Source organism: Ranitomeya imitator, chromosome 4 (assembly GCF_032444005.1).
Source record: "Ranitomeya imitator isolate aRanImi1 chromosome 4, aRanImi1.pri, whole genome shotgun sequence".
Taxonomy (NCBI): domain Eukaryota; kingdom Metazoa; phylum Chordata; class Amphibia; order Anura; family Dendrobatidae; genus Ranitomeya; species Ranitomeya imitator.
The window spans coordinates 451,081,721-451,094,346 of record NC_091285.1 but is presented as its reverse complement, the minus strand read 5'-3'; the positions used below and the strand labels follow the sequence as shown (position 1 = coordinate 451,094,346).

General features: G+C 43.8%; 1 protein-coding gene across 1 annotated transcript in view; it reads left to right on the top strand.

Annotated features, from left to right (window-relative positions):
• RBPMS2 (RNA binding protein, mRNA processing factor 2) overlaps window positions 1-12,626 on the top strand; it is a 68,072-nt gene that overhangs the window by 41,234 nt on the left and 14,212 nt on the right. Inside the window, exon 2 of the mRNA XM_069765752.1 lies at window positions 7,490-7,567. Within this exon, the coding sequence (XP_069621853.1) occupies window positions 7,490-7,567 (78 nt within the window). The remainder of the gene's footprint in view (window positions 1-7,489; window positions 7,568-12,626) is intronic.

Sequence of the window (12,626 nt, the reverse complement as noted above, 5' to 3'; positions counted from 1 at the left end):
ACCATTCTAAAAACTGCAGCCCTCAAGGTACTCAAAACCACATTCAAGAAGTTTATTAACCCTTCAGGTGCTTCACAGCAGCAGAAGCAACATGGAAGGGAAAAATGAACATTTAACTTTTTAGTCACAAAAATGATCTTTTAGCAACAATTTTTTTTATTTTCCCAATGGTAAAAGGAGAAACTGAACCACGAAAGTTGTTGTCCAATTTGTCCTGAGTACGCTGATACCTCATATGTGGGGGTAAACCACTGTTTGGGCGCACGGCAGGGCTTGGAAGGGAAGGAGCGCCATTTGACTTTTTGAATCAAAAATTGGCTCCACTCTTTAGCGGACACCATGTCACGTTTGGAGAGCCCCCGTGTGCCTAAAAATTGGAGCTCCCCCACAAGTGACCCCATTTTGGAAACTAGACGCCCCAAGGAACTTATCTAGATGCATAGTGAGCACTTTGAACCCCCAGGTGCTTCACAAATTAATCCGTAAAAATGAAAGTACTTTTTTTTCACAAAAAAATTCTTTTAGCCTCAATTTTTTCATTTTCACATGGGCAACAGGATAAAATGGATCCTAAAATGTGTTGGGCAATTTCTCCTGAGTACACCAATATCTCACATGTGGGGGTAAACCACTGTTTGGGCACATGGTAAGGCTCGGAAGGGAAGGAGCGCCATTTGACTTTTTGAATGAAAAATTATTTCCATCGTTAGCGGACACCATGTCGCGTTTGGAGAGCTCCTGTGTGCCTAAACATTGGCGCTCCCCCACAAGTGACCCCATTTTGGAAACTAGACCCCCCAAGGAACTAATTTAGATGCATATTGAGCACTTTAAACCCCCAGGTGCTTCACAGAAGTTTATAACGCAGAGCCATGAAAACAAAAAATAATTTTTCTTTCCTCAAAAATGATTTTTTTAGCCTGGAATTTCCTATTTTGCCAAGGATAATGGGAGAAATTGGACCCCAAATATTGTTGTCCAGTTTGTCCTGAGTACGCTGATACCCCATATGTGGGGGTAAACCACTGTTTGGGCGCACGGCAGGGCTCGGAAGGGATGGCACGCCATTTGGCTTTTTAAATGGAAAATTAGCTCCAATCATTAGCGGACACCATGTCACGTTTGGAGAGCCCCTGTGTGCCTAAACATTGGAGATCCCCCAGAAATGACACCATTTTGGAAACTAGACCCCCAAAGGAACTAATCTAGATGTGTGTTGAGCACTTTGAACCCCCAAGTGCTTCATAGAAGTTTATAATGCAGAGCCGTGAAAATAATAAATACGTTTTCTTTCCTCAAAAATAATTATTTAGCCCAGAATTTAATTATTTAGCCCAGAATTTTTTAATTTTCCCAAGGGTAACAGAAGAAATTGGACCCCAAAAGTTGTTGTCCAGTTTCTCCTGAGTACGCTGATACCCCATATGTGGGGGTAAACCACTGTTTGGGCACATGCCGAGGCTCGGAAGTGAAGTAGTGACGTTTTGAAATGCAGACTTTGATGGAATGCTCTGTGGGCGTCACGTTGCGTTTGCAGAGCCCCTGGTGTGTCTAAACAGTAGAAACCCCCACAAGTGACCCCATTTTAGAAATTAGACCCCCCAAGGAACTTATCTAGATATGTGGTGAGCACTTTGAACCCCCAAGTGCTTCACAGACGTTTACAACGCAGAGCCGTGAAAATAAAAAATCATTTTTCTTTCCTCAAAAATTGTTTTAGCAAGCATTTTTTTAGATTCACAAGGGTAACAGGAGAAATTGGACCCCAGTAATTGTTGCGCAGTTTGTCCTGAGTATGCTGGTACCCCATATGTGGGGGTAAACCACTGTTTGGGCACACGTCAGGGCTCGGAAGTGAGGGAGCACCATTTGACTTTTTGAATACGAGATTGGCTGGAATCAATGGTGGCGCCATGTTGCGTTTGGAGACCCCTGATGTGCCTAAACAGTGGTAACCCCTCAATTCTACCTCCAACACTAACCCCAACACACCCCTAACCCTAATCCCAACTGTAGCCATAACCCTAATCACAACCCTAACCGCAACACACCCCTAACCACAACCCTAATTCCAACCCTAACCCTAAGGCTATGTGCCCACGTTGCGGATTCGTGTGAGATATTTCCGCACCATTTTTGAAAAATCCACGGGTAAAAGGCACTGCGTTTTACCTGCGGATTTTCCGCGGATTTCCAGTGTTTTTTGTGCGGATTTCACCTGCGGATTCCTATTGAGGAACAGGTGTAAAACGCTGCGGAATCCGCACAAAGAATTGACATGCTGCGGAAAATACAACGCAGCGTTTCCGCGCGGTATTTTCCGCACCATGGGCACAGCGGATTTGGTTTTTCATATGTTTACATGGTACTGTAAACCTGATGGAACACTGCTGCGAATCCGCAGCAGCCAATCCGCAGCCAAATCCGCACAGTGTGCACATAGCCTAATTCTAAAGGTATGTGCACACGCTGCGGAAAACGCTGCGGATCCGCAGCAGTTTCCCATAGTAACATAGTAACATAGTAACATAGTAACATAGTAACATAGTAACATAGTAACATAGTAACATAGTAACATAGTAACATAGTAACATAGTAACATAGTTAGTAAGGCCGAAAAAAGACATTTGTCCATCCAGTTCAGCCTATATTCCATCATAATAAATCCCCAGATCTACGTCCTTCTACAGAACCTAATAATTGTATGATACAATATTGTTCTGCTCCAGGAAGACATCCAGGCCTCTCTTGAACCCCTCGACTGAGTTCGCCATCACCACCTCCTCAGGCAAGCAATTCCAGATTCTCACTGCCCTAACAGTAAAGAATCCTCTTCTATGTTGGTGGAAAAACCTTCTCTCCTCCAGACGCAAAGAATGCAAAGAATTTACAGTTCAATGTAAACCTACGGGAAACAAAAATCGCTGTACACATGCTGCGGAAAAACTGCACGGAAACGCAGCGGTTTACATTCCGCAGCATGTCACTTCTTTGTGCGGATTCCGCAGCGGTTTTACAACTGCTCCAATAGAAAATCGCAGTTGTAAAACCGCAGTGAAATGCGCAGAAAAAAACGCGGTAAATCCGCCATAAATCCGCAGCGGTTTAGCACTGCGGATTTATCAAATCCTCTGCGGAAAAATCTGCAGAGGAACAGAATACGTGTGCACATACCGAAACCCTAGCCCTACCCCTAACCCTAACCCTATTCTAACATTAGTGGAAAAAAAAAGTCTTTATTTTTTTATTGTCCCTACCTATGGGGGTGACAAAGGGGGGGGGGGGTCATTTATTATTTTTTTTATTTTGATCACAGAGATTATATCTCGGTGATCAAAATGCACTTTGGAACGAATCTGCCGGCCGGCAGATTCGGCGGGTGCACTGCGCATGCGCCCGCCATTTTGGAAGATGGCGGCGCCCAGGGAGAAGACGGACGGGACCCTGGCTGGATCGGTAAGTATGATGGGGTGGGGGGGACCACGGGGGGGGGGGGGGGGATCGGAGCACGGGGGGGGGGGGGGAGTCGGAGTACGGGGGGGTGGAACGGAGCACCGGGGGGGTGGATCGGAGTGCAGGGGGGGTGGATCGGAGCACGGGGGGGTGATTGGAGCACGGGGGGGGGGAGCGGCGCACTGGACGGAGGGGAGCCGGAGCAGTGTACCGGCCAGATCGGGGGGCTGGGGGGGGCGATCGGTGGGGTGGGGGCACATTAGTATTTCCAGCCATGGCCGATGATATTTCAGCATCGGCCATGGCTGGATTGTAATATTTCACCCGTTATAATAGGTGAAATATTACAAATCGCTCTGATTGGCTGTTGAAAGTGAAACTGCCAATCAGAGCGATCGTAGCCACGAGGGGGTGAAGCCACCCCCCCGGGCTAAACTACCACTCCCCCTGTCCCTGCAGATCGGGTGAAATGGGAGTTAACCCTTTCACCCGGCCTGCAGGGACGCGATCTTTCCATGACGCCACATAGGCGTCATGGGTCGGAATGGCACCGACTTTCATGACGCCTACGTGGCGTCATGGGTCGGGAAGGGGTTAACTGGGTGTTTTTTTTATTTATTTTTTCCTCTTATTCAAAGACTTAATTTCTGTCTGTCAACATGGCTGTTTTTTTTTTTTTTTTTTTTTTTTGCAGAACTAGTTGTAACTTTAACAAAATCCATTTGGTCATGTGACATACTGGAATTCAGGGGTAAAAGTATTAAACTACAGTGCGATTATGCAACTGTCTAGGAGTCTTCAGCTTTATTTGAGCATTCATTTTGAGGTAAAAATGATTTAATGATTCTCCAGGTCATTAAAATTAGATGCTAAACATGCTTGGTTATTTTACTTACAATTCCTAAAGATTAATCAAAAAAATTGAGCTGTAACATCTTGAATTTTTGGAATATAAAGTCGAGGGCTCGTTCTCTGCACAGCCATTGTTTTATTGATATCATTGTAGAGTAGATGCAATGTTTTGTAATCACTGCTTAATATATAAATATTATACATAAAATCAGTGGCGCTAAAGTGCACGAGTTTCAGCAGCAAATACAAAACAGCCACCAACTGTCAATAAATCAAAATATAGTATTAGAAAGAATTTGCACTCAAAACAGTTAGTAGGAATGGGATAATACTAATGGTAACCAAAGTAATGGAAACTCATCCCTATAGCACAAGATTTAGAGAAAATAGATAATTTAATGTCATTTATACAATAGGGAATAATTTAATATAGATAAAAGTGCTAAATAATTAGTCCCAATTCAATGTTGGGGTTTTTTGTCATAAAAGTGAATGAATGTCAGTCAAATAGGCAGCATACCCCATTCAGCAGTGGGATATCCATCCTTGGAGTCCCTAATTGGTCACACAAACTTTTCCCCAGGGAACAGTACCTTGTAGATCATGAGTGGAGCCCCTCCGTGGGTCAATGAGCTCTCCTGTTCTTAAAGTAGAATGGCGTTCTTCAGTGAGAACTCTCAGATGCAGGGCAAAACTATGGGAGTGTAGCGCCCCCGCGTAAGGGCAATGGGGTACTCTGTACCAGGTCCTTCAGTTCCCTCAGCACCAACTGACTAAATCTTCCCAACTGCCTAGCAACTAACTCCTCCTCACCAAAGAGCAGCTCCCCTGATTTTGGGTGTAGAGCTCCCCCTTCTGGCCTGAAGTCAGAATGGTGTATGCTAATTAAATGTTAAATGGAATCTTCCATCGCTTCCAAACGTGACATCACTCTCCCCATGAGGAAAGCAATGCCACTGTGATGCCCCAGGGTCCTGGTTGTCACAAACATAGCAATGCCAAATGTGTGGTAGGTGTTTGATTTTCAGGGGAAAAAAGTCTCTTATGAACACCAGCTATGAGCTGGCTTTTACAGGAGTACTGTCATGGTAAGCATTCTGGGCTTCAGCAGACCTGACAATCGTGTCATTTACCATTGATGGGCACTGTTTTGTGCCCAACTTGCTGGCATGCTGTGAATGCTACTGGCACAGAATGAGTGGTGGTAAATACAGCCATCTGCTGGCAAAGATGTAGGCTGTTTGCTTGCCCACCTCCAAAGGCAAATACTGCATATGACCTACACTTAAGACCATTGTGTAGTATGAAAAGAACACTTTTTAACCCTTAACTTGCTTATCAAAATGTTACCTGTAAATGTCTATGGGGCAATATATAGAATTAATGATGCCGTTTTAGGCAAGTGTGAAACTTGCAAATTTTAATATTTTTTTTTTTCCAATTCTTTACATAATTACAAGTCTTCAGTAGTTGATACTCTTATGTCTAACTGAAAAGATGGTTATAGCAGCTTTCAAGATTACTGAGGTCTCACTCACTGTAACAATCACTCCTTGCCTATGAACTGCTCCAAAATATACTGCCTGACTTTTCACCCCTTCCCACATTGATCTGTTTCATGTCACTTGTCTTATTGCTGCACTATTCCTGGGTCCTGTTGTGTATAAACATGTTAATTATTGCAATCTTTTCAATTGACCATTATATTACCCTCTCCTAAAATTTTAATCTAATGGTTAACATAAATATATAACTTTGTGCTAGATAACTTGCAAGTTTTTTTTAATTAAAGCAGGTTATTTGGCTTTAATGCATTTTAAAGTGACACATTCCCCCTTAATCATGTTTTTTGTCTGAAACAAAATTCTGATCTAAGCCATGTTAATTCAGTATTTTACATTAGTATTTGTAAGCCAAAATCAGGGTGGAACAATCCGAGGAAAAGTGTAATAGAAACACATCACCACTCCTGGATTTCTCACCCACTCCTGGTTTTGCCTTACAAAGACTGATGCGAAATACTGAACATGTGAACGTGGCCCCAGTTGTGAATACTGTAAACTACAGCTACTCAAACTTTCTGTGGCTATTGAAGCCTTACCAGTAAGACCAAAATGACTGGCTTGAATTCCACTGAAGATGGAAATGCAAATGTTAATCTGTCTCCTGAGCTCAAATTTTAAATTAATACAGTTGACTCATGTTGTACTTTCTATACCCATAAACTGTAAAGCATTTGGTCACGTCAGTGAAATCTGCCTTTCCAGCAACTGTACACCAATTGAGGCCCTCATTGGCAAGGCCAGCCTGTTTAATAAGCTCTGCTGTAGGCAATGTCTGGTGTAATGTAACACTTGGTTAATCATTACTTTAAATCCAAAACTACTTTATGGCTCATGTATCCTAAATTAAGATGCTGATACTAATGTTGCTAGCCAGTTCCTGCCTTTAGTATTGTCCGGGGAAAAAAATGGCTGCTTTCTTGATCACTTATCTTGCTCTGCTCCATGGAAATGGGGCAGTAGCTCACACAAACCATAGACTGGCTGTAGCACTTTGTTTCTAATGCACAACCCATTAAAGAGACCAAAATTTGCTCTTGCTGGTCCCCAGTCTTTTGGAGTGGGGTGTTCACATATCTATGGAATTATATGGTGGATTCAATTTTTATGGTCTTCATCAAGAGGGCAGTGCTTACATGGCTTCCTTGGCTGCTCTGCATTACCCTGTGAGCATGGCTCCTTGATAAAGACCACTCTAAAGAAATATATATTACTGACATCTTATGGCACTTATGAATAGCAAATGAAATCTGGCAAAGCAACAAATACAATGAGAGCAAACAGTGGCTTTGACCTGGTGCAGGTCCTTTAAGTGACCAAGGGCTACTTGTATTTACAATTGTATGTTATGTTATAATTGTTATGTTATAATTGCATAGCTGCGCCTACTGCAAAGGATTCTGGGTAAACCTGCTATTCTTTGTATTATGCTGCTTGCAAGTACTTTCCGTTTCAGGAAAGCATCCACTATGTATTTCCTTTAAGTAGAGGGCTTTTCGGTCTCTTTCGTCCCGCTACATTTAGCCCAACTTGGGTCTCTCCCTAAGGTGGCTAGCATGTATGTATCAATTGTATGTTATGCATCGGTTTTTGTCTTTACGCCACCCACTTTCTATCCACAGGTCCGAACACTCTTCGTCAGTGGCCTTCCAATAGATATCAAACCCAGGGAACTTTACTTGCTATTCCGTCCATTTAAGGTAGGAAGTGAATCTACTGTTGGGTGACTGGTATTACAGCAATAGATTGCTTATTTTTAAAGTAGGTTTGCTTTGATAACTCTTTTAACTTAAAGGCTGGTATGAAATGATCAAACTGAAATATCCTGCATGTCTATTGCTCCACTCCCTGACAGCCAGCAGCCTGAATGGTATCTGAGTCATTCTATCATATATCTACGGTATATATGTTAGTCATCCTATTATGCAATTGTTTGTGTTTATAGATATTTAACTCACTTCTGCTTGTCCTTACGCAGAGAGATCACATAACTGTTTCAAAGGGGTTTATGATCCATGTAGACCTGGACATTTGTTTATCTGATCACTTTTATTGTCCTGCTGTCTCAACTGAGTTAGATTGATTGTTAACGAGAGGGGGAGAAAAGTGAGATCTAAGAGCTAGCCTTCTATAAATGTAGACATAGCTTGGGGACTCATTCATGCAGGGGTGCATTCATGCACTATTCATTTATTTTTATTCAAAGTACTTTTTTTCTCAGTATTCGGCAGTTATAACATAAGTTAGACAGGGCAGGAGACAGGTAAGAAAAACTAAATATATTCACTATTCCCTTCAAACAGAACAAATACTCACCATATGTATCTGTATATTATATATCCTGACTGCTGCATTCACTCACATTCACCGCCCTTGCATTAACTCTCTACACTCCTTCCATATCGGCCCCTCTGTCCTTGCCCCTCCTATGTATAGCACTCGTGCTCTGTTCACATTGCTTAACAGCACAGATCCATTCAGTCCCACCATCCAACACAAGACTCTAACAAATCACTTAACCATCTGCTCACTCTTTCTATCCTCCTTCTCCCAGTCGCTGGAGACATCTCTCCAAACCCCGGCACCCCATGTTATAGCCAGTCAAACCTCCCAATTCCTACACCCAGAAACCCCTCTAACCTTATTAATATTCCATGCATGCCTTCTCTTTCAATTGTGCCCTTTGGAATTCTCGCTCTGTAATAAACTCTCCTTCATTCATGACTTCTTCCTTTCTAATTCTCTTAATCTCCTGGCTCTTACTGAAACCTGGATCCAGCAGTCAGACACCACCGCTGCTGCTGCTCTTTCATTTGGTGGACTACATTTTTTTTTTTTTCTCATACCCCAAGATCAGACAACAGAGCAGGTGGAGGCGTTGGTCTGCTCCTTTCACCCAAATGTACTTTCCAAGTTATCCCCCAAGTACCCTCACTTGTCTTCCCTTCCTTTGAGGTCCCTGCTGTCAGACTCTACATCCCCCTTCTCCATGCGAGTGGCGGTGGTGTATCGTCCTCCTGGACCCTCTCATCAGCTCCTGGATCACTTTGCCACCTGGCTTCCACACTTTCTCTCCTGTGACACCCCCACCCTTATGGGTGATTTCAATATCCCCATTGCTTCTCCCCTCTCCCCACCTGCTTCTCACCTTTTTATCTCTAACCTCCTCTTTCGGCCTCTCGCAGCATACTAACTCTCCAAAACATGAAGATGGAAACTCCCTTGACTTGGTCTTCTCCCGGCTTTGCTCAATGGATGATTTCACAAACTCCCCTCTCCCGCTCTCTGACCACAACTTTCTTTCATTCTCTATCAAGAACTGCCATCCCGCTCAGGTCACCCCCACTTTCCACACTTATAGAAACATACAGGCCATTAACACCCAGAAACTTATGAAGAACTTGCAGTCCTCATTGGCCCCAATCTTCATCTCATGTCCTGACTCTGCTCTGAAGCATTACATAGAAACCCTGCAAAGTGCCCTGGATGAAGCTGCACCTCCTATACATAAAACAACTCAGCACAGATGGCGACAACCGTGGCACATGCTGCAAACACGTTTCCTGCAGCGGTGCTCCAGGTGCGCCGAACGTCTGGAGAAAATCTAATCTACCCGAAGATTTCATCCATTATAAGTTCATGCTAAAAACATACAACTCTGCCCTTCACCTCTCCAAACAAACCTATTTCAAAACCCTCATCACCTCACTGTCAAATAACCCTAAACGTCTCTTTGACACTTTCCAGTCCCTACTCAACCCAAGAGTGCAGGCCCCAACCACGGTTCTCCGTGCTGATGATCTGGCCAATTACTTTAAAGAAAAAATTGACCACATTCGACAGGAAATAATATCCCAATCTCTTCATACCATGCACTGTCCTCCCTCCCCCACTGCATCTAGTTCTCTCTGACTTTGAACCAGTTACAGAAGAAGTAATCAGGCTCCTTGCATCTTCTTGCCTGACTACTTGCACCAGTGACCCCATTCTGTCACATCTCCTCCAGTCCCTTTCCCCAGCTGTCACCGCTCGCCTAACAAAAATATTCAACCTTTCCCTCACTTCCGGTATTTTTCCCTCATTTAAGCATGCCATCATACATCCATTACTTAAACATCCCTCGACCAAAACTGTGCCGCTAATTATAGACCTGTCTCCAATCTTCCCTTCATCTCTAAACTCCTCGAACGCCTGGTCCACTCCCGTCTTACCCGCTATCTCTCAGATAACTCTCTTCTCAACCCTCTTCAATCTGGCTTCCGCTCTTTACACTCTACTGAAACTGCCCTCACTAAAGTCTCTAATGACCTACTAACAGCTAAATCTAATGGTCACTACTCCATGCTAATTCTCTTGGATCTCTCTGCAGCATTCGATACTGTGGATCATCAGCTCCTCCTCACTATGCTCCGCTCCATCGGCCTCAAGGACACCGTTCTCTCCTGGTTCTCCTCCTATCTCTCTGACCGATCCTTCACTGTATGTTTTGCTGGTTCCTCCTCCGCTCACCTTCCCCTTACTGTTGGGGTTCCTTAAGGATCAGTCCTAGGCCCCCTCCTCTTCTCGTTGTATACTGCCCCTATTGGACAAACAATCAGTAGATTTGGTTTCCAGTACCATCTATATGCTGACGACACCCAATTATACACTTCTTCTCCTGATATCACGCCTGCCTTTTTAGTAAACAGTGATTGTCTTACCGCTGTCTCTAACATCATGTCCTCCCTCTGTCTGAAACTAAACCTGTCAAAAACTGAACTCCTCGTGTTTTCTCCCTCTAACCTACCTTTGCCTGACATTGCCATCTCCGTGTGCGGTTCCACCATTACTTCAAAGCAACATGCCCGCTGCCTTGGGGTCATCCTTGATTCCGAGCTTTCATTCACCCTCCACATCCAAACACTGGCTCGCTCGCTCTTATCTGCACCTCAAAAACATTTATAGAATTCGCCCTTTTTCTTACTTTCGACTCTGCAAAACTCTTACTGTCTCACTTATTCATTCTCGTCTGGACTATTGTAACTCTCTACTAATTGGCCTCCCTCTTGCCAAACTCTCCCCGCTCCAATCTGTCCTGAATGCTGCAGCCAGGATCATATTCCTCACCAACCGTTACACCGATGCCTCTACCTTGTGCCAGTCATTACACTGGCTACCCATCCACTCCAGAATCCAGTACAAAACTACTACCCTCATCCACAAAGCACTCCATGGCTCAGCACCACCCTACATCTCCTCTCTGGTCGGTCTTCCACCCTACCCGTGCCCTCCACTCTGCTAATGACCTGAGGTTAGCATCCTCAATCAGAACCTCCTACTCCCGTCTCCAAGACTTTACACATGCTGCGCCGATCCTTTGGAATGCACTACCTAGGTTAATACGATTAATCCCCAATCCCCACAGTTTTAAGCGTGCCCTAAAAACTCATTTGTTCAGACTGGCCTACCGCCTCAATGCATTAACCTAACTATCCCTGTGTGGCCCATTCAAGAAAAACAACAAAAGAAACAAAAACCATAATCCGGTTCCTCGCATCATGTTCTCATACACTTTATGCAGTTAATAGCCCTCTGTCTGTACTGCTACATACTTAGGCAGTTAACTGGTTCATGCAGCTTTACATGAACACCCGAGCCTTACACTATGGCTGGTCCGAATAACTATAGCAATTGTTACCATCCACCTCTCGTGTCTCCCCTTCTCCTCAGTTTGTAAGCTTGCGAGCAGGGCCCTCATTCCTCCTGGTATCTGTTTTGAACTGTGATCTGTTATGCTGTAATGTCTATTGTCTGTACAAGTCCCCTCTAAGTTGTAAAGCACTGCGGAATATGTTGGCGCTATATAAATAAAAATTGTCAAACTGATTTGGAGACTTAAGTGCATTGTAACACCGTTAATGTGATTCTATAAACAAAGGGAACCTATCAGCTGGGCAGTGGACACGGTTTCATTGACATGGAGACAATTGCATCCCTACACTTAGATGCTCCAGCACTATGAAAGTGTCCTCAAAGCAGGTGGTGTGTTCTAGCTGAAAGATTTCCTTTGAAAACTAAAAAAGAAGCTTCAATAGATCAATGAAAAGTAAGCTACATGTCAGAGCTTTGCCTATCCAATTTACAAAAGGACTACTTGCAATTTGATCAAACGTCAATGACCTATAATACAGCATGGGGTTGTTTCCCAGTGCATTAAATGCTAGATGGCTACCATCCCTTAGTTCTAAAAGAGGTAACTGGTTTATTTTTCTCTTCCCTTCTTTGCCTGAACTGGGGGTCTTACTACAGTGAAAGGTACCATTTCAGATTCCACCACTCTGCCACTATACATGAATCAAATGATGGGCAAAAATTGACTTGGATTTTACACTTTAAAATGGACTTGATTGTTGCTAGATTGACACTAAGTACTGTAGGTAACGCTCTCAGACTTGTGTCTATTGTGGCATTTTAAAGTTTTGTATGTCCTTGTTAATTTCTTCTTATCTCATCAGTCAAATTGCACAGCGTAAGCACAAATTTCCACACTGACAGAGCACAGCCTTAGGCACTGCTGGGAAGTTATGGGTACCACTTCAATTCTGCTACTTGGGACCACAGCACCACCTCATGGCAGAGGGTGCAGATACACTCCCTCTGCAGCTTGTCACTGCTGTCCCTGATTAGTCATGCAGATCTACCCTTTCCTAGTGTCCAGCACATCACTTCCCAATGCCGCAATTACACAAAGCTTTTCCATTTTCTGATGCCAAGTCTTTT